Source organism: Hyposmocoma kahamanoa, unplaced genomic scaffold, assembly GCF_003589595.1.
Source record: "Hyposmocoma kahamanoa isolate Upper Pololo Valley unplaced genomic scaffold, ASM358959v1 100021, whole genome shotgun sequence".
NCBI lineage: Eukaryota > Metazoa > Arthropoda > Insecta > Lepidoptera > Cosmopterigidae > Hyposmocoma > Hyposmocoma kahamanoa.
The window spans coordinates 16638729-16661504 of record NW_020653200.1 but is presented as its reverse complement, the minus strand read 5'-3'; the positions used below and the strand labels follow the sequence as shown (position 1 = coordinate 16661504).

Here is a 22776-nt window from a genome sequence, read left to right as displayed (position 1 = left end):
CAGCTCCTTAGACAGCCGATCAGCTAGCCCCGATATCACGGACAGTCCCCCATTTAATACGATACCGCTGTACATAAGAGGTCGTATTTCCGACTCGATGCGAGATGACGATTCCATGATACCATCCGTCAAAGACATTATTTTCCAATCCTTTCCTACAATTTTGTGTACCTCCTCGGGCTGAAAAAACATCTCCGCAGCTAAGAAAGCTTCTTGAGAATATTCTACTCTTTCCCCAGACGTAGTTGTTAAAAACATTTCGTAGCCCCTACGTGGCATTTTTAGGATCTGTTTCACATGTAGGCTGGTGCGGAATACATTATCTATAATAGCTCCTGAATTATGACCCAGATCAACATCTCTTTTCAGTAGATATTCTGTAAAGAAACTCAATATTTGTCGAGCAGCGTAACCTGTCCGCACTTGCGCGTAATTGACAAGGCCTCCCTCGTACACGGGACAGATATCAGTGCTGTCGTAGCCAATATCGACGGACAAGCCGGTGGTGAGGCCGGCGCCGTACAGGGCAAAAACTCCTTGGGCTTGGATGCATAACGCCGGCACATTAAGTGCTTCAAAGTAAACCTCACAGCATTTAATCCTGAAAAAAATACGGCATGATGATTTAGTGAATTAGTGCCTGAGACATTATGTAATATTGAACGATTACATTAAGCTTTCAATTGATATTTTTTTAAAACAGAGTCCTAAGGAAAGTTGTGATTCTTTACGTTATGGATTAGTATACCACAATGTTTAATTATAAATTACTACGTAATCGACAATCATGCAAGAAGACAATTTTTGGATGAGTATCGTAAAAGTAAATTTCGGAAAATTTTCTATAAAATTAATATTTGTCACAACTTCGAAAATTATCTCGAAGTTAAGGATCGATGAGGAAATCTGATGACAAAACAAGTGGATCAAAATTTCAATGATAGGAATTCGAACTGTTACTTGTATTTCGTGATAAAGGAGTGAAATGATATTCGCGAAGATGGTGAATATACTCGTTTAATAAATTTATTTATAGATGTTTAGCAATTTATAATATATAGATAATTGGGGTCGCGCCTGCGTCACTGACTTAACTACAAAAAAAAATTAAATTGAAATATTGCTAATTCACCGATAAACATAGTCCCCTTGAACCAAAAATAAAGCCATTGTAATGTGGATATACGATATATAAACTATATCTTTAATGGCTAGACTAGATAGTATCCTTGTCCTTACATTCCTGGTGCTGTTTTCGGTGGTCGCAGATCTTTGTTCATTGACAATCCCGGGGTTATTCTCGGTAGTCACGGTTCCTTATCTGGCAAATTTCATATGACAGTAAACTTTTTTGATGCTTCGCAGTTTCTTGTGCACGTAGTATATATGCGCCTTTATTATTTGAAATGCGGATTTCAACAAATTGACAGCATGGTGTTTCTTCCTAATATCTGAATCGTGAAGCATTTGTTATTTCTTCTTTTGGCATGGTACGGACCTTCACAGGGTGTTGTAGTTAATGATTACTTGACCATGTCTCTTTGTATTCCTATACATAATCGCCATTTTGTAGTACCTTCTAAAGCAAACTTTATATACGATTTTCCGATTGTACATGCTATTAATTTAATCCTGACGGTCACAGATAAGTTAGTTTTGTTAAAATGAACAGTAGTTTATGTTAAAAAAGTTCCCCTGGCTAACGTAATGCACTGCCACACAGGACAATAAATACAGCGCTGCCATAAATCATTTGAGCTACACTAATACCGCAGCCATCCTTTACCGACGAACTTAATCTGAGCATAACTGAATTATTTTACCCAATTAACATTACTGCAGATACCAACTTAGGAGGCTTTGATACATCACTGCCATCTTTCGATTTGTACCTTGGTGCCTTAATGATGGTTGGTTGTTACGAGCTTTATTTCCAACTTTTGTTAATTTATTAAATAATTCAGACTTCGACGACGTAATTATTAAGGAACACTCAAAACGTGCAACCCAGCCGCTAATTAACACATTGCATATTATTTCCGCTGTTATTAGTTTTACTGGATATGCCTCAGGTAGCTGGTACTTTATTTTTTTATTAATCATAGTGCTGTTATGCACACGGCAGTATACTTGGTAGCGGGCCAAAGCAATATAGACGTGTTCGAATATTTCTGTACTTGAGAATTTAGATAGCGGTGATATTGGGCGCCTTTGTCTTTCGACTGTCGACACGGAATACAGGTTTGTGTCAAGACTACAGGTTTGTGATAGCCTTTTTTTATGGGGTTCGTAACCTCTGAACCCGGCGTCGTTTTAAAGTTGCAACGGAACCCGAACGTGCCCAAATGCGAGTATCGTGTGATCCCGAGAATGGTTGTTTATCAAAAATAATGAAATTTGAGTCACATCCAGTCCCGGGTTCAGTTGCAACTCGAGAGATGACATTAAATTTGTATCGTCTGAACCCGAATTTATTTTCAAAAAATGTTGGTACATTTTATTGGTTTAAGAGGTGATGAGCTTGTTTCCGAACACTATTCCGATGAAATATTTTTTAAAGGAACTGATTAATATTTGAAAATATGTTTTCATGTACAATTCTACAAACATAACTCAAAAACGGGAGTACATATCCAGAAACCGTTGGGTTTAGAACAAGTTGTTTAGTATGGCGTGTATTATGCATAGTTTAAATGAAAATTATATTGCACCTTAGTATGGGTATACAGTTATAGTATGGTATATACCCACAGCATTGCAGGCGTCCACACATTTACAGTTACAAAATGTACCAACATGTATCGAAAAGGACTTCGGATTCAGACGGTACAAATTTAATGTCTCTGGATACGACTCAAATTTCATTATTTTTGACTAGCAACCAGTCCCGGGATCACACGAGTTGGGCTCGTTCAGGTTCCGTTGCAACTTTAAACCGACCTCGGGTTCAGATAATAAAAACCCTTTTTATGATGCCAAGTGACGAACAGACATCCGCCCGAAACAATTTCTGTCAAATAAGTAGGTATACTTGACCATATTAAAAGATGCATAGTGCGAATGAAGGTTCATATCTACTTGATATTATCTTTTGATTTGGTCGATAATTAAGTACTTCTTTGACAGTAATTGTTTCGGACGGATTTCGAACGGAGAACGAGAATGGACCCCGAGGTCGTACGCCTGGTGGTAAGCAACACGCCTACCCGTAACTGTTGCAGTGTTACTCAGAGCTTTAAATCGCAAAGATCTGAGGGGCATTGCCACTACCCTGAGACATAAGTCTACAATACTCGTATGAAATTACCTTCCTTCCACCAATTTCCCTCCTTCTACCAATTTCCTTGAGCCCAGGTAATAAATAGATAACGATCCAGAATTAATATACATTACGATATCGAAAATCGCCACAAGATCTTATTTCGCCATTTTTATTAATAGCAATACGAAGTGTTACTCGAAGGTCTTCAAATCCCTTTTTCTACAATATTCAGAAAATCCGTTTTTGCTGCAAGAAATCGCTTACGGTTCAAAGGGAGCACTTTTTCATGAGTCAGTGAACCAACAGTGTGAATGTTAAATTCGACGTCATTTGATGCGATATCCAAATCAAAAGCAAATTAGGTCTGACGACCTCGCTATATTTTTGTAAAATATGCTGATTGCTATTGTAGATTAGATCTTGATCGTACGTGTTGCTGGCGGTTGTTAGGAAATCGGAGCCAATAATGAAATTTTGCTGATCAGCTGCAACAAATATTCATTTGAATACTTGATGCAATCTCAAGTTTAAACATATTTTTTCGTCCTTATTGTGTTCCACTATTTTTGCCTCTTATCTATGCGGTGCTTTAGATGTTATGTTCGGGGTTACACGGGGTCAAAATTTTGAGGACGAATTTTATAAGTAAAATAAATAATGTACTTGCAGTGTATCACGATTGACTGATTATATTTATTATATTTACTTGTCTGAACTGCCCATGTAAATTTATATACTGTGAAATTAATAACTTTATTCTGTGTTGTAAACTTGTATAAATAAATAAATTATATGCCTTCTCAAACTGCACGTCATGTGAAACAATATAAGGTACCAGAACTAATTCATCAATTTGAAAAGATCGAGGTCAAAGCGTTGTATCTTTTTATAGGATGCTTTTGAAGAATTGTCCGCAATTTCCTGACACAGTCTCATGAATATGTAAATATGGCCCCCATTCGCTATTACATTTTTTTAATATTTGATATTTTGCTCGGATTATTGTCGACGAGGAGAATATAAATTTATTCAGAGCCATATGGTATGTTATAACAATATTAATACTAAGTAGGTATTTCGTTTGCAGCACACGGTAGAAAGATATAAAAACGAAAAGCAAATACTGAAAACGTAAAGAACGTAAAATTTTTTAATATCTTCAGATGTGATTCTTGATAAAGTAGCATAAATTCTGTAAGTTTTTTATTTTTCTTATTTTTTATATATTCTGCTTCTTTTTTGCTTCTGTTTCGCTCATTACTTTAATTTAGTTTATGTCAATGGTACTCTAGGTCTGTATGTGTATCAATTTAGGTTTTTTACCTGCCTGTTGATGAGTGTTTGTTTCCTTAAAAAAAAAAATTAAAAAATACCTACAAGTATTTGGGTACCTCATCTCATACTCAAATATATCTCGTAATATCTTATCTACACGTTATAAGGTGAAAAGTCTATAAATTTCTTTTTAAGTAACCCAAACAACTTTTGTTATTGGTACTTTCGACAAGTCGGGTAAAAATTTAACGAATTCCCATATAAACCTGCATCTGCTATTCAACGAGCTCAATACGGGAAATAAACAAAAATTATTTTATATCACAGAATTATATGAATTTTTAATAAGTACTCATAACACAAAAGCTTTTTGTTTTTGTGATCAGATTTGTGACCAGTTTAAGAAATAATAGGGGTTAAAGTATGAAATTGCCGATTTGTACTGAAAATCTAAATTGTTTATTTTTTAAATTTTTAACAAATTTATTTAATCAAAATAGTTGCCATTATTATCTATACATTGCTGCCATCTAATGGGAAGGTTATTAATGCCTTTGCGATAGAACTCCGACGATCTAGACTGCACAAACTGTGTGAAAGCATTTTGTACTGCCTCCTGGGAAGAAAACTTTTTGTCACGTAGATAATTGTCCAAATAACGAAAAAAATGGTAGTCCGTTGGAGCAAGGTCTGGTGAATACGGAGGATGACGAATGGTTTCTAACTGCAGTTCCTGAAGGGTCAAAATGGTTTCTCGTGCTGTGTGAGGTCTCGCGTTGTCGTGGAGCAATAATGGTGAAGATCGATTCATGAGTCGGGGCTGTTTTACTGCTAGTTTTGTCAACATGGTTCGGAGTTCGGCACAATAGACATCTGCCGTTATTGCTTGACCAGATCGGAGAAAACTATAGTGAATAACACCATGCTGAGACCACCAAACAGTTACCATTACCTTTTTATTGGTAAGTTTTGCTTTAGGACACTGTTGTGGCATTTGACCTGGGGTCAGCCATTGCATTTTTCTTTTCCGGTTATCATAAAGAATCCACTTTTCATCACATGTTACAATTCGATCCAATATTCCTTCATTTCTGTACCGGTTCAACAAGGCAACACAAGTTTCAACACGCGTTTCTTTCTGCAGATCAGTCAAATCATGAGGCACCCATTTTTCGTATTTTTTTATTTTATTGATTTGACGCAAGTGAGTCAATATTGTGGGTAAGGTAACGTTAAACCATGCCGCTAATTCCTGGGTAGTTTGACTAGGATCGGCTTCCACTATCTCTCTTAATTCATCGTTATTCACCTGTCTGGGCGGTCTTCCTCGTGGCTCGTTCTTTAAGTCGAAATTTCCATCACGAAAGCGTTTAAACCAAAATCACACGGTGCGTTCATTAGTAGACCCCTCTCCAAACGCAGCATTCATATTGCGGGCTGTTTCTGCCGCGTTAGTTCCGCGTCGGAACTCGTATTCAAAAATCAATCGAATTTTCGCAGTATCCATCTTTCTTGTCTAAATTGAATAACAAAAACAATTGAAAGTCGATATTGAAATGTTTCAAATTTAAAAAAAAAAATCACAGAAACCATTTGAAAAAAGTTTCATTCGAAAACCTCAAACCATGAAGATTCTATGAAAATTCAAAGAACCTATTGCAATAAAACGGCAATTTCATACTTTAACCCCTAATATGAGTTAACCCGGCAAAAATTACATTTCCAAGCGCAATTCCGGGCACGTATGATATACTATTGCCACCTTTGGGATGAATCTGCTAAATACTAGCTTGTCGCCATGAACTCGTGTAGAATTGTGCCAAGGAAATAATCAATACCACTGCTCTGGTGGAGGCAAAGTTGCAGAGACTTGAGCAACGGCGCAAAGTCGCTTGTTTGTCACGCGTGTATTTTGTAACTGAATACATTTTAGCTGTATGCACTGAAGTTATAAGAGGAAATTCTATCATTGTTTTTCCATCTTCGGGGAACAAGATTCGAGCTGGGATCTCTCCAATTTGACGTATTCTCCAAATTGACGTACTATCAATCCACACGAAGTCTTACAATTCCACTCTTTTGATGTGGACTTGGCTGTCTGTGGCTGTGATATGGAATTCAGCTAAGACAGGAAATACTGCTGATCGCCCCGACAAGTATAATTTCCATTTTTTCGAAAGTATACTTTTTTAAGCAGTGGGTGAAGTCAGGCTGTATGATGATGATAATACTTTTTTTTTAGTAACGCACACACTCGTAGCCCCGCACTAGGGAAACCCTGTATCGCGGGTACCATGAACACACACATAGACCACACATTACATCTCAACTTACGAGAGAAATAAATGTAGGCACCTCTGCGTGGCAATCCAACACGGTAACCGTTCAACCACAGAGGTAGTTTGTACTGAATACATACTTTCAAGACAATGCGCTCCTTCCTCGAGCATGTCGTTCACTTACCCTCATAAATTTAAAAAAAATTGTGGTAAGGCTTTCTTCCATTAAATAATAAGCGAAATACTCGTATTTATGAATAAAATATTCATCAATTAGTGCAGGTCTTCGTAGACATATACAGAAGTGATTTAATTACTCGATGCGGGATTAAATATTTACAAGTTCGTAATTCCAAATTGTGAACCGTCGTAAATGCAAATGACTACGATGACCGCAAGTTTATAAATTAGTAGTTAACTATATTTAGCAGCAGTAGAACCCGTGTGAAAGAGTTCGTCCGGGGAAGTACTGCCACTTTAACTATTTCTGCTGCCAAGCATTAATATTGAGCATTACTGCGTCACGGTATAGAAGGGGAAGGGTGCTGGTGAAATTACAGGTACATGGGGCTTATCAACTTATGTCTCAGGGTGACCGGGCGTATTGGCAGTGTCCCTCAGATCTTTGTGATTTTAAGCCCTGAATGGCACTGCAACTGTTATGGACAGACGTGTCGCTTTCTACTAGATAAACGACCTGTTCATTCCGTCACTTAGTACCACGAAAAAACTATAATAAGAAATTGCATAAACTATCTGATCTCATAACTATATGAATAAAACAAAAGCGAAATTACAAAAAAATATATACCACACATAAATTAGACCAACTATGATATGAAAATTTTCAATCCGAAAAAAGTAGTTTCTCGCGTCGGTTAAGTTATGAAACGATTAAATATGACATCGAAACTATTCGGTAATTCCGTACATATAATTGATACATACAAATCCATTCCATACAAATCACCTGCTTCAATTACCAGGAAATCAAATTACATGCTTCCTACAACCTAATATATAACTAAAGGTGGGAGTTTAAACAAAAAGCACTAACAGTCCTAAAGGTTGAAAAGGTCTGCTTTTTTAAAATAAGCGCATAAGCACACTTTTCATTTTGAGCGTAAGCGTTGGTCACTGGTCAGTTCTATAGGTACTCAACAATTTCATTTTTTACAACGTGCCTAAGTTTCAAACAGTGCCATCTATTACATCATACATATGTTTTCTAAAGAAATTAATTCAAAATAACGATGCAAGCTTTTTAAACATAAATTCTATGCGCTTAAACATTTTTCTAAACGAGTTTTTAAGCGTCAAACTAATTAAGTGAACGCACGCTTTTTAAACGTACGTCTTAACGTTAAAAAAATAAGCAGTTTTTTTCCATTTCATCGGTTAAAATCATTGACTTACAAATAAATGGACGACGAGTCTAATACAAAAACCACGAAAAAAATGTCCCAAGTCAACCTATTTAAACGTAGTGACATGTAAAAGAATATGAAAAAGCTAAAACGTTGAATTTAATTTCATTGTAATGTCATCGCAGTGCTGTCTAATTTTGCTTACTTCGCTGTCAGTCGAACAAACGAAGACTCTGTATTCGATTTTAACGCCCTATAAGTTCGGACACTTTTTAGCGCGGCCCCGACGTCCATATAATTGTAAGTCAATGGTTAAAACTACAAAAGGTAAACAAATTATGTTTTTGAACGCTTTTAAACGCCAATGAACAAAATGTTAATACAATAATGTTATGTCATAAATAAAAATACTTTGTAAATAGGTTTTTAAAAAAACTTACTTATCTTAAAACCTTTAGTGGTCTACTCCTGCGTTTCGCTATCAACACAAATGTTGCAAGCTTTAATTTAACATAAAATTCTATGCGCTTGAACGTTTCTAACGGTTTTGTTAGCTTCAAACTAAAAAGCTTTAAGTGAAAAAGCGTTTAAAAAAGCATAACGCTTAAACGTTTAAAAAAATAAGCAGTTTTTCCCATCTCTATTTATAACAAAGAAAAAAGATACCTAATTGAGGACATTTTAAAATTTGATTATAGCAAAATCATGAGACGTAACTCCTTACAATTCTTAAATTTCAAAATTTGTTTGTGATTCTTCAGCGATTGATCTGGTAATTCAATTCGATAAAAACAGTTCTTGGCCCTAGGGCAGTCGCCGTAAAAGTGTTATTGTTCCCTTAATTATAGCTTTCTTAATGAGCTAACTTGGGCGCTTGTAGCTGTTGGGCCGGGAAATAACAAGAAAACTTTTAATCGATCGCAAAGAATAAACAATTTCCCGGAATAATTTAAACAAGAATACAAAAAGGTTGATATCACAACCAGTGTAATTTTATAATCAATTTATATAGACCTACCCGACTGGAACTATTTATTCCAATAAAATGTATTTGTCTTATTATTATATATTTATTACAATCTATGTTCTGGTTCCACCCCAAAATCCGTAACGCTTATATGTATATAGTCAAATGACATAAAGAAAAGCGTAGCCCCTTACGTGAAGCAAACTCCAAAGCCCAAAGAAAACTCGTGTGTTTAAATGCATATTTGATAAGTGCCAAGACCTTACTTTTCCGATATGGGCGTATCGTTGGCGGCGGTCATGATGACCGCACGATCCTCGGGAGCTACCTTCAGCTCACGATAGAAAATGTGGTGCCACACGCGCTCCATATTGTCCCAGTGCACGATGCGACCATTCAATACCGGACAATTCAAGTTTAACTCCTCTTTACGTCCAACTGAAATAAGAACCGATGTCAAATGTGCTATTGGTCGGTCGGTCGGTTGGTACACAACATGAGTAGATGAGATGCAATATTAATAAGATCTTTCTATAAAGGACTAAATAGAAGTTATGTAAATTGGTCCGTTTATTTTATTACATAATGCAGAAAATAGTTATGTGTTATGCAAGGCTGCAAAGTTGTTGTTTGGTGCGAGTGCTTGTATTGAAACCTGAGCAAGCGAAGCACACTAAGGGCCGTATTCCAGAACTGTACTCAATGCTCCAGACAGGACTTGAGTATGATTTCACGCACTAGAAATCATACTCAAGTCCTTGCCATTAGGGTCATATTTCCAGTGCTTGAAATCACACTCAAGTCTGCTCAAGTCAAAACTTGAGTATTGCAATGAGCACTGAAAATCATACTTAAGTCCTTGCCATTAGGGTCGTATTTCCAGTGCTTGAAATCATACTCAAGTCTGCTCAAGTCCTGACTTGAGCATTGAGTAGATTTCTGTAATACGACCCTAAGATTCAAAAATTGAATCCTGAGCGTAGCGAGGGTTTCAAGACACGAAACGCAAAACAACTTTGCTGCCGAGCGAAACACACAACTTTTCACCCATCGAGTATATAACCAGAAATAGAGACGAAATAAGGACCATACATTGCTGGTAACACATTAAATATACAGCTCTTATGAACAACAACTTTAGTTTGCATTGAAATATAGACTGGCCAACTACCCAAGCAGCACACCCATATCTAAATATATACTATAAGATATCTAATAGAATTTAATTCGATTGAATATTTTAAGAGTTCAAATTCCCTCAAGATATCTCAAAGAAGGTTTCTAGATAATTTAAAGTAAAAGTGGGCACAACTTTATTAGTAGATCACAAGAGTGCTTTGAGAAACTGTCTGTAGGTAGTGTTAAGAGTCATTCTTATCTTTTTTCTGAAATAACCCTTTAAAACGAGACCATTTGTAGAATGTAGACAGTTTTTATTTAGTCTTGTAGATAGTTTTTTAGATAATTTATAGTCTATGATAGTTTTCTTAGTAATGCTATTTTTAAACCAAAATACTAAAGCGTTACAAACATAAGACGCAATTCTCTTAATACTAATAGATTTCATGTTTAATGGCTTACAAAATATAAACTATCAAAATTGCAACATGGCGAAATAAGATATCTGACTTTTTCGCGCAATGTTTAATCGGTTAGAAAGCGCAAATTGACGTGCGACTTTAAATACATTGTGAAAAGTGATGTAAAACCTGTCATAAAAGTAATGGGCTCGCTAAATTTTAAATATATAATAAGTATAAAATATAAACTTAATAAAAACACATACAACACAGTTATCGATTTTCGGTTTTAAATATTTATAGAAAGCTTAAATATACAAAATAACTCACAAAACAAACCATTTCCAAGAAGTTCTAGGCTTTTTCAACTTAGATTTACTTTTTAAAAAGAAAAGAAATTTTTCTCGGCTACTTCATAGTCATTCTTTGAAAATAAAAATTGCGATAAGAATTTAAAGCTTTTTTCAAAACACAGTTTTAAAACACCATTTTGTCTACAGCTTTATCTATAGAAAAACTTTAGAATACAAAAAGATTTGTATTGTAAAGTTTTTATTAAGATTATTATTATTATTATTTAATGATTATAGAGATTATTTTTATTAAGATTATTTTTTAGTTCACTTGACCTTGTCGAAGAATATTCCTCCTATGAGATTTTTATGATTGTCTACAAAACGCGATGTGTCTAAGCGATTTTTTCTTTTGACAGTATTACAAAACCTTTATAAGGTTATACGACAAAAATAAGCGCTTTATGCAATAAAAAACTTTTCAAAACAGTAGGTAAAAAAACCAATTAAAAAATCCAATTTATCGCAAAAAAAAACGTTATTCTGCATAATTGTATGGAATGTGTTATAATATGACTAGAAAGGTGGATAAATTTACTATCATTTAAATATAAGGAATATTTTAATGACATACCTAACTTATGATGGAAGAAATAAAATTTTCATTACAAAATTGAGTTTATTTTTTCACGCCAACCACATTTCACACAATGGTTTCACTGCATTCTATTGATAAACGGCACAGTACACATACACAACATTGAAATACAGTAGTTTACGCGCTCATTTCAATTGTTTTTATCATTTCACAACACGGAATTACTTCACAATGTTTATTTATTTGTCAACAAACAAACGCCGGCCATGACCGGCCCGAGCGCGAATTACGACTATTGTATCCAGCGTTGCCAATTTGCTCACAAGGGAATTCCCATTGACTTACAAATAAATGGACGACGGGTCTAATACAAAAACCACGAAAAAAATGTCCCAAGTCAACCTATTTAAACGTAGTGACATGTAAAGGAATATGAAAAAGCTAAAACATTGAATTTAAATTGTAATGTCATCGCAGTACTGTCTAATTTTGCTTGCAACAATTGAAAGGCGCAAAAATACACCATATTCAGCTTCTACTGGAAACTTACCAAAATGTACCATATGTAGCTTCTAGTGAAAAGTACTTGAACACAGGTATAATGGAGTAGTCTTTATTATTTGTAAATAAATTTTATATGTAAATGTTGAATTTTATACAAAGCCATTCATTACGAGCTAGGGGTGTCTGATTTTTTTTCTTGGGTTTCGAGAATTCTCGTACCCGATTTCTCGAGTTATTCGAGATTTTTTTGAAAAATCCGTAAAAAATCAGCTCAATCAACTATAAAACTAATGTGAACTTTTCGAAAGTTGTTTTGGCCTGGGTGTTCTGAGTTGTGCCCCAAAATAAATTCCATCGTTCTTGGTCCCAGGTTCGATTCCCGGTAGAACCAATTTGGGAAATGAACTTTTGTAAATTGGTTCTGCTCGGGGATTCTGTTGTTCTGATACTCATGGGGAGTATGTACAGAGAGTTCCCTAGATTCAGACCAGGTGATTGTCTTACAATAGAATACCAACACCAGAACCATTTAGAAAAGTTGATTTGTTAAATTGATCCTACCGGTATCGAACCCGGGAACTTCTCATCCAGTGCCCACAGTGCAAACCGTTAGGCTATCAAGGTTGTACTATTTGTATTATTATGCATTGTTTGCATGTGAAAGCTACAAATTGCTTAAACTTTAAAAAAAAATCCTATTTAATTTATAGTGTCAATCTGCTTCAATTACCTTTTTTGTTTCATAAGTTGGTATATTTTGTCATTCATCCAACTTTTGATTTTTAATGCATTTTGGCGGTGTAAGATGTTCTCTATTAATACTTGTCACTTTCTCCGTAAGTTCAAGCTATGTTTACTGGATAAATTCCTGTATTCTCTCCTTTCTATGCACAGTTCACTCATTGATGTAATCACATACCAACGCCTGAATATAAATTTAATAAAATTTAACATAATGCCTAGGCATCAAAAACCAGTTCTTACTAGCAATGTTGGCAAAGCTGTTTTTTTTAATTTTCGTAAGCCTTTGCTGGTTATGTACATATCCGATTGTCTGAAATGAGCCGAGCAAACAAATTTGTATATTTTCAGGATAAAATGTTCTTCTCGTCGCGATTCAGCTATTATATTTCTCCATAGTGACCAAAGTATAGGCAAATATATCTCGAGGAAAACTGAAACAAATACATTTATTATGCCATGTCATAAGATATACATACCGATATTTCGATTTTTTTAAATTCAAATTCATCGTAAAGCCAACTTTCATAATCCTGAAAACCGATTCATAATAAAACCGTTATGCTTTAGGGAGTTTTGGATGCTTATTACAACCAAAAGATTAAGTAAGCTTAGCTTTGTTTTGCAATATTCTAAAAAAAAAACCTAAAAAAATACTTTCGGGATTATGGAAATTCATGCAAACGTTACTTCGGGCAAATGTATTTTCGGTCTTCTGATTCGTAACCCCAAGCCGTAGAAAGAGTACAACAATATTTGAAAGTATTACTAACATGTATTAAAAAAAATTTTAATAATAACATTAGCATCAAAGCGACTCTATGAAATTTTTGTTCTAAATATTTCAAACGCTTGTGTTTGAAACAATTGAAATTGACGTGTTGGGTCTCGTTCAGTATTTTACGCAAGCTATGAGTCGGAAAGAGACAGTTAGCTATTTGATTATTTTGATTGCTTTTGTAATTTATATTTACGATTAATTTAAATATAAATTAAATACTATATATACCAGTGCATAAAATAACACTTTTAAATGATAACTATGATTACACAATGTAGTACTTACTGAAAATATTTTTACTGCCTCTGTGGCCGAACGGTTACCATGCCGGACTGCCATGCAGAGGTCCCAGGTTCAATTTCCGGATCGGGAGAAATATTTGTATGGCCTACAATAATTTCTCTGGTGAGTTTGGATGTAATTTGTGGTTGTCTACGTGTGTGTCCATGGCACCCGCGACCCAGGGATTCCCTAGTGCGGGGCTATGTTGAGTGTGTACGTTATTATTATTATAGTGATTTTTGGGGATTTTGAACAATTGGCATTGGCAACGCTGATTGTATCGAATGATGTGACTTAATATCCAAGGTTCACCACCTCCACCAGATCTTTTAATATTCTTTACTTTATCCATTTTGCATGAACTCTTACAACGTCCAATAGAGTAAAAACCCTAATTGTAGTATGTTTTTAAATAAAATCTACTGAAGACGCGCTATAACGTGTTTGTCAATAAGTACAAACACTACAGAATGTCTATAAATTAAATATATCTAGAATAAACTTAAGAACACTAGTTTTTAGAGTATTAATAGGCTTTACTGGATGTGTATAGAACAATTTTACTAAAAATAATCAGTTGTTCTACAGATGAACTTAAAATAATGACTATAAGTGTAAATCTTAAGAGAGATTACACTTAATTAAGTTGTTTGGTATTGAGAAGGTTTTAAAATTTGGACTTGAGTGAAATAAGTCTATAAGAACAACTTCTTTTTTCGAAAACCATTATCTGAATCTATACCATATTAAGACTGTTTATAGATATAACAGTTTTAAGGCGTTTAAAGTGTGCTCCTTGGGTACTGACCTGTGCGTACGGCTCCGTACATTCCAAAAAATATTCTGTATTTATTGTAATAAAGATAATATCTCTAACAATGCCGTGCTGTTTTATTCGGTGGTGTGGGAAAAACAGCAAAACATCTAATTACAAAACAAACGGAATCAAATTTCGTCGGTAATTAAATATTAAATATGTAATTTTGTAATTTTTGTTGTTGTAGATGAAAGAATGCAGTTGAACTATAACAAATCACTTTTTCATCACCGCTAGACTCAAACTCGCTCATGTTTTGTTTCTTTTCAATTTATTACAGTACAATTCAATCCAAATTATTGAAATTGAAATGATTAAAATGAAAATTTAAAAAAATAAGTTTAGTTTTGGGTGCGTTCTGAATTTACACCACATACGCTTTCTTCTTCTTTGTATTATAATTTTATGTGATTAACGAAATTATTTTACTTCTTTGACAAATTAAAATAATCCAATAAAACAAAATTGGTGTTATCGTTGTCAATTTAATGTTAATAATAATAAGAATAAATGATACTAACGCGATTAATATTATATAAATACTTAATGTAGGTACTTACGACGAATCGCGTTTCGGAACGCGTCACAATTTATCTTCGGCCGCGTTCTGAATTTGCATCGCATCAATTTTTATTCTTGCATGTACTTATAATTTTGTGTGATTATTGAAATTGTTTTAGTTCTTCGACGAATAAAAAAAATATAATTTATTAAACAAAATTAGTTATCGTGGTCAATTTAATATCAACCATAATAAAAATAAAATATACCATCTGATCTAAATTACATAAATAATGTACGACAAATCACGTAGATGAACGTGTCATTATGATTTTTTTATTCATCGAAGGAAAAATTTTGGTGGTAGGTACCATAGGGCAATGTGCACCACAGTCATTGACCTGGTAGGTCAATGACCACAGTCTATCGTCAGGTTCGAATTTCAAAAACCTTTTCCATGCTAGCGCGCAAAAAGCGCTTTTGCGCGCAGATTTCTAATGAGAAAGAAAGCCTTTTTGAGCTAGTGAGGTGAAAATATATTATACATGGTGTACCCAAGAAGCACACTTTATACGCGTTAAAACGTAAAATGGTATCGATTTAAATAAAAATTCTCTTAAGACTTATTTCACTCAAGTCGAAATTTTAAAACCTTCTTAATACCAAACAACTTAATTAAGTGTAATCTCTCTTAAGATTTGCTCCTATAGTCCTTATTTTAAGTTCACCTGTAGAACAATTAATTATTTTTAGTAAAATTGTTCTATACACATCCAGTAAAGTCTATTAATACTCTGAAAACTAGTGTTCCTAAGTTTATTCTAGATATGTTTAATTTATAGACATTCTGTAGTGTTTGCAATTATTTACCAACACGTTACAGCGCGTCTTCAGTAGTTTTTGTTTTAAAAAATACTACAATTAGGGTTTTTACTCTATTGGACGTTGTAAGAGTTCATGCAAAATCGATAAAGTAAAGAATATTAAAAGATCTGGTGGAGGTGGTGAACCTTGGGTGTTAAGTCACATCATTTCATACAATCAGCGTTGCCTGTGCCAATTGTTAAAAATCTCCAAATATCACGGTTAAAAACCCCAAAAAGAGTAAAGTTCATATTCCCCACAAATTCCCCACATTTCGAGTTTTCATTATTTATTAGAAATACATCGCTTAAAAATATAATAAAGAATGAAGAAACTCAAAACGTAATAATCTATTACGTTTGCTGTGAATGTAATCAGAATGTAAAACGTAAAACTAATTAGAAAATTAGATGACCTTAAATCGTTTATTTATTTTAAATAGATTCAACATTAATCTGTAATCAGTCTTCGAAAAAAATATCATTTTTCTTTGCCTTACAAAATTACGTAAATCGATCATTTGTTGTGCATTTAATAATAATAATAATAATTCTATTTAAGCTGCTTGTTCATGCATACGAGAGATGTGCGATGTTGAAAAACACGTCGATATAGTCCATCACAGTGTTTCTAACAGTAACGATCAAACTAGCGATGCATCAGCATTTGATATATTACACAAAATGATAAAATGTTAGAAACCCCACATTTTCCTCATATAGCCCCAATCCCCACAAAATCACAATTTGGGGAATTCCCCACAAATTGGCAAAGCTGGATACAATAGTCGGAATTCGCGCGCGAGCCGGTCATGGCCGGTCATGTTTGTTGACAAATAAATAAGAAGTGATAAAAACAATTGAAATGAGCGCGTAAACTACTGTACTTCAATGTTGTGTAAATGTTTTGTGCCGTCTATCAATAGAATACAGTGAAATCATTGCATAAAATGTGATTGGCGTGAAGAAATACCTTCAATTTTGTAATAAAAATTTTATTTCTTCCAACATAAGTTAGATATGTCATTAAAATATTCCTTATATTTATATGATAGGGAATATATCCACCTTTCTAGTCATAAGAACACACTCCATATAATTATACAGAATAACATTTTTTGCGACAAATTGGATTTTTTTAAATTGTTTTTTTTACCTAATGTTTTGAAAAGTATTTTATTACATTATACGCTCACTATTCTCTATAACTTTTGTAAAGGTTTTGTAATACTGTCAAAAGAAAATATCTCTTAGAAACATCGCGTTTTGTAGACAATCATAAAAGCTTCATAGGAGTGAACATTCTTCTACAAGATCAACTGCACTAAAGCAAGTAAAAATAATATTTTCGCATTCTAAAGTGTTTCTATAAATAAAGCTATAGACAAATTCCTCCTAACAGTGTTTTGAAAAAAACTTTAAAGTCTTATCGCCATTTTTCTAATTAAAAAAGGACTATGAAGTAGCCGAGCAAATATTCTTTTCTTTTTAAAAAGTAAATCTAAGTAGAAATTAGCTTGAAGAAGTCTAGAACTTCTTTGAAATGGTTTGTTTTGTGAGTTATTTTGTATATTTAAACTTTCTATAAATATTTAAAACCGAAAATCGATAACTGTATTTTTATTATATTTATATATTTATTATATTTTATACATAAAAAGTTAAAATTTAGCGAGCGCATTACTTTTATGGCAGGTTTTACATCACTTTTCACAAAGTATTTAAAGTCGCACGTCAATTCGCGCTTTCTAACCGATTAAACATTGCGCGAAAAAGTCAGAAATATTATATCTAATTTCGCCATGTTCCAATTTAGTAGTTTATATTTTGTAACTCATTAAACTTGAAATCTATTAGTCTTTAGAGAATTGCGTCTTATGTTTCTAACGCTTTAGTATTTTGGTTTTAAAATAGCATTACTAAGAAAACTATCATAGACTATAAATTATCTAAAACCGGTCTACAATGGTCTTGGAGCATTCTAGAAGGGTTACTTGAGAAAAAAGATAAGAATCTCTCTTAACACTACCTACATATAGTTTCTCAAAGCGCTCTTGTGATCGACTATTAAAGTTGTGCCTACTTTAAATTATCTAGAAACCTTCTTCGGGTGAATTTCACTTTCCGAATTTCAATGGCACTTTTCGGGTGATTTTTGTAAACCCCTTTTTTCTTTTGGTTTTATGGTCTTAAACGTACAAATAAGTTCAAGCAATGTCAATAATTATAAAATCACAGAAATATTTAAGTTAAATACAACAAAAACCGATATTTAAGGTCACACTTTTGTAGTAACACGAATGATTTTCTCATAAACATAAAACGAGAAAGATAGCACAGTAATGAAAAATTGTTATTACAAAACACATTTTATCGTTCACAAAAAACATTTAACATGTAACAAATATTTTAATAGAACTTCTAATTCTAATTCAAAATCCTTCTCATCTGTGTAAGACCATCTATCTATCTATATGTAATTAATAAATAAATCTAAATAAGTATTTTGTTAAAGTCATATAAACTTTGTTGTACATACCTACATATATCATCATCATCACCATCAACATTATCATCATGATCACCATTATCATCAGCATCATTACCATTCACATCATCATCATCACTACAATCATCATCGACATCATCACCACCACTATCACCATCTAATTGTTATATTTCAAGTAAATGTTTGGCTTAAAGTAACTATTTGACTTAAAAGTAGACAAGAATGAGAGCGACAATAATGATATTTGGATACATTTTTTTATTTTTATTTATTTATTAAGGTTCATCAACAATTGTTACAACAAATACATTATGAGTGGTTTATATTCTAGGGTTATACTAATTGCACAATTTTTAACAGATGAACACCACGTGCAAGTAAATTAGTGAATTGAAAAAAGTAGTCCGCGAAGGGCTTGACTCGTATCTATGTATTTACTTAAATAGTAAACAATATTATTAAAAGACAAAAAAATAAGTTTTGAAAGTTTAAAGAAAATTAGGTCACGATAGACGGAATTTAACCAAAGAGTCGTGAAATATATCTAAATTATTGATATTAACGATAAAATGGTTATACAAGCTGCATAGACGAGGAACTGGCGAGTTGCGACCCGCTACTGTCCTGCGACCCGCTACTGTCCTGCGAATTGGCGTCGAAAAGAGAGCTTTAATTCTATGACGGGGATATCTATGCGGCACTTTAAGTTTGAATTGGCTAAGGAGTGAAGAATAATTTATTTTGTAACGGATAATTTTGTATAGAAAAATCATATCTAATGTGTCTCTACGTTTGTTAAGGTTAAGCATTTTAAACAATTTTAACCTGCTATCGTACGAACGTATTCTTTGCGCTACACCCGATGAAAACGACAAATGCCACATAAACCTTTTCTGGATCCTTTCGATTCTCAACATGTGGTTCGCGTAGTGAGGACGCCAAATCACTGACCCATATTCGAGAATGCTTCGCACTAAGCAGTTGTACATTATTATTTTTGTAGCGGGTTTACGGAATTCCTTGACGTTACGAAGAACGAAACCGAGGGTTTTCGAGGCTTTCTTTACGATGTGATCAATATGTAGTACATACGTTAATTTTTTGTCTAGCAGCACTCCCAAGTATCTTATCGTGTCAGCTTCATTTAGAATGGAGTCGTTGATTTTGTAGGAGTATTTGAGAAAAATTTAATTCGACGGGTGAATGTTATGTTTACACACTTAGTTGCATTCAGTATCATTCCGTTTTTTTTGACACCACAACCCAAGATTGTCTAGGTCATTCTGCAAAGCTTTGGAATCCTCCACAGAGCGTACCACTTTGAGAAGTTTTAAGTCGTCGGCATAAACAAAGGGAATAGAATATTTGATAGACTTTGTGACGTCATTAATGAAAATGTTGAATAAATTTTTTTTTTAATTAAAATTTTGAATTGTTGTGTAAAATATGCTGGATCGTCATAAAAGTGCATGGATTTTAAAGTTCCCTTTGTCTAATTGGTGTACAATAACGTTTATAAAACTATTACTTAATACTCATTTAAATAGATTGCTTTACATGAATGAGAACGACTCACTAGCGCTGAAGTTAGTATTTAAGTCGGTTTTTTGCTAAAACGGAGATGCACAGGTTACTTCACTGTATACACTCCAATCCGACAGGAGCCCCTTCTCACGTGTGCGAAAGGTGAAGGGGATGCGGTATGAACTTTTGTTATTAGGAGGTTTTTAGTTGAATTGACACTAATGATAAGACAAATTGAAACACATTTTGTATCCCCAAGAAAACATGTTTGTTTATAATAAATTGGAAAGTTACGGTATGTATTCGTCGTGTAAGTTATTAGAGTTTATCCTCAATGGGAAATATTGCGATTTCCACGAGTGTTTCATTTTTTTTCTTCGTTTCTTAAAATTAGGGCGACGTGGAACCGGCTCCCATGAATGCGAAATTGCCCACTTTTTTAATTTTTATTTATTACTGTGACGTAGTAAAGTAGTGTTTTTATGTGTAACACAGACTAAACAATCAAGCAATCATATTAAATAAATAATGCTTAGCATTCATGTAATAACAAAAAAGTTATTGAAAGGGACACATTTTTGGAGGTTATCTGAAAACGTCCCCTTCGAGACATCGTGAGGGAATTTGAACTCTTAAAATATTCAATGGAATTAAATTCTATTAGATATCCTATAGTATATATTTAGATATGGGTGTGCAGCATGTGTAACACAATGGTGTAGTCATAGTAAACACTTGATTTAGCATTGGACAACACATTAATCAAACAAATTCATACCTAAAGTGGCTACCGCAGCCCTGTTGACGGGTATTTATTGGTTGTAAGAATTATATTAAACTTTACAAAATTTCGCTTCTTTTGCACAAAACAACATTTTAGAGTTTGTCTAGTATAAATCTTTTTCGTATGGAAGTTTACATTTAAATATATGATATTGTTAATTATGTTAAGGCTGAGAAAACCATGGATTTTATACTATTTGAAATTATTCATTTATTTATTACGTAATTAAACAAACAATTTAGTGCAGATCACTGGTTTTTCTGTCAAATTAAATAAATTAATTAAGAATTATGAATTAAAAATAGTAATTAATTGACATAATAACGTCTTTATCTCAGCGGTTAACAGCAGCAGCAACAACAGTTTTTCTGTCCAAACTAATAAAATTAAATTAACATTATCAAATCAGGGGACCTATAAATTAGTCAATAAATTGTATGGAAACAATTGATAAAAAAATGGGCAGCGTTCACAGAAAGTAGAAACATTTATATTTTATTTTTGCTAATTTACGTTCCATGTGGTCTTTATAACATTGCTGACTAAGTCCGGCGAGGTTGACCCGCGCGGCCCCCGCAAGATAAAACACGGTTTTTTGGGGCCATAGGGGCGTCCCTACGGCCTACGGCAAGCAAAAAAATTACATAAATAATGTACGACAAATGACGGACTTGAACGTGTCATTATGATTTTTTTCATCGTAGGAAAAAGTAATGTGCACCACCATACGTCAATGTGCACCACCCCATCGTCAGGTTCGAATTTGAAAAACCTTTTCCACGCTAGCGTGCAAAAAGCGCTTTTGCGCGCAGATTTCTAATACGAAAGGTAAGTGACGGTACTATTTACCAAACCATGTTAAAAATTAATAATTATACAATTATTTTATGCGTTTTAATATGAGTATATTTCCCACCATACGAAGCAAAAACACAAGTATGATATTTTCCAAAATACCGAATTTTAGCTGGGCCTCCACAAATATTTAACTGTTGCCCGCATGTTGTTCATGGCGTTCAACGTAATAAAATAGTTCAGAAAACCTGTAAAAAGCATTTAGTCTTTTTATAAGCGGTAGCGAGTGTCCTCACCCGCATCGTCTCCGATAAGAATCTCGTAGTACTGGCCGGGGCGCCCGTAGCGGCCCGCAATAGTATTGGGGCGGCCGACCACTGTACGAAAGATCGCCACAGGGTGATTGTCGCACGAAAATCCGGCCTTTATACAGTAGCTGCCGTTGTCGATTATCACAGCAGGCTTTCAAACAAATACACAATTTTTTTTTTTATTAAACTGTGCAATAATTCTACTATAGATATCTGTAGTAATTAATTCTAACTAAAATATATAAAATACTAACATAAAAAACAAGAAACAACAACAATCCTGATTCAAGTGTAAAAATATTTTTAATGATTAAGACAAAATACAACCTACCTTCTCAAAACTCGCCATTTCTTTCCACCAAAGACTATAATACCAAATCCTTGGATTATAAAATATATTCGGACAAATATAAATCACTATTATTATTCTTGTATACCGATTTTTTATATTTTTAATCACAGAGCACAAATAGATATCTTATTAAACCATTTACCTTAAAGATTTTAAAAGAAAATCACAAACAAACCAACGATACGCATAACTCAAAGATTATTGTTTGGTTCACCGCGCTGGCATGGTCTAGCGGACATTTTTCTTTTTCTTTTATTAGAACAATAACAGCTGTCTATTGCATGCTATTACCATTCGGGTTTAAAAATAGGTTGCAATATAATTGAAGTAAATATTTATTCGTGCTATTTTAATTAATAGTAAAAAAATAGCTGTGTAAAAAAATAGCTTCTTCTTCTTAAATTTATTAGCGGTATTCTTAAGATTTCGCCAGAATCAAGTCTTTTTTTTT

The 22776-nt window shown here is 33.7% G+C and overlaps 2 protein-coding genes across 2 annotated transcripts in view; one reads left to right on the top strand and one right to left on the bottom strand.

The window, feature by feature from the left end:
- LOC113228649 (dipeptidase 1-like) overlaps window positions 1–22776 on the top strand; it is a 234544-nt gene that overhangs the window by 139486 nt on the left and 72282 nt on the right. The gene's annotated exons all lie outside the window — the stretch shown is intronic.
- Window positions 263–22337, bottom strand: LOC113228670 (putative actin-29). The gene is made up of 3 exons (XM_026462028.1): window positions 22305–22337; window positions 21959–22124; window positions 263–601 (listed from the first exon to the last, which is right to left on the bottom strand). Exons 1-3 carry the CDS (start codon window positions 22320–22322, stop codon window positions 390–392), a joined length of 396 nt encoding a protein of 131 aa, XP_026317813.1. The 5' UTR covers window positions 22323–22337; the 3' UTR covers window positions 263–389.

Coding starts and splice junctions, on each gene's coding strand:
- LOC113228670 (XM_026462028.1), bottom strand. Junction 602..21,958: donor TCTTATCGGAGACGATGCGG/GTGAGGACACTC, acceptor TATTTTTTTCAG/GATTAAATGCTGTGAGGTTT.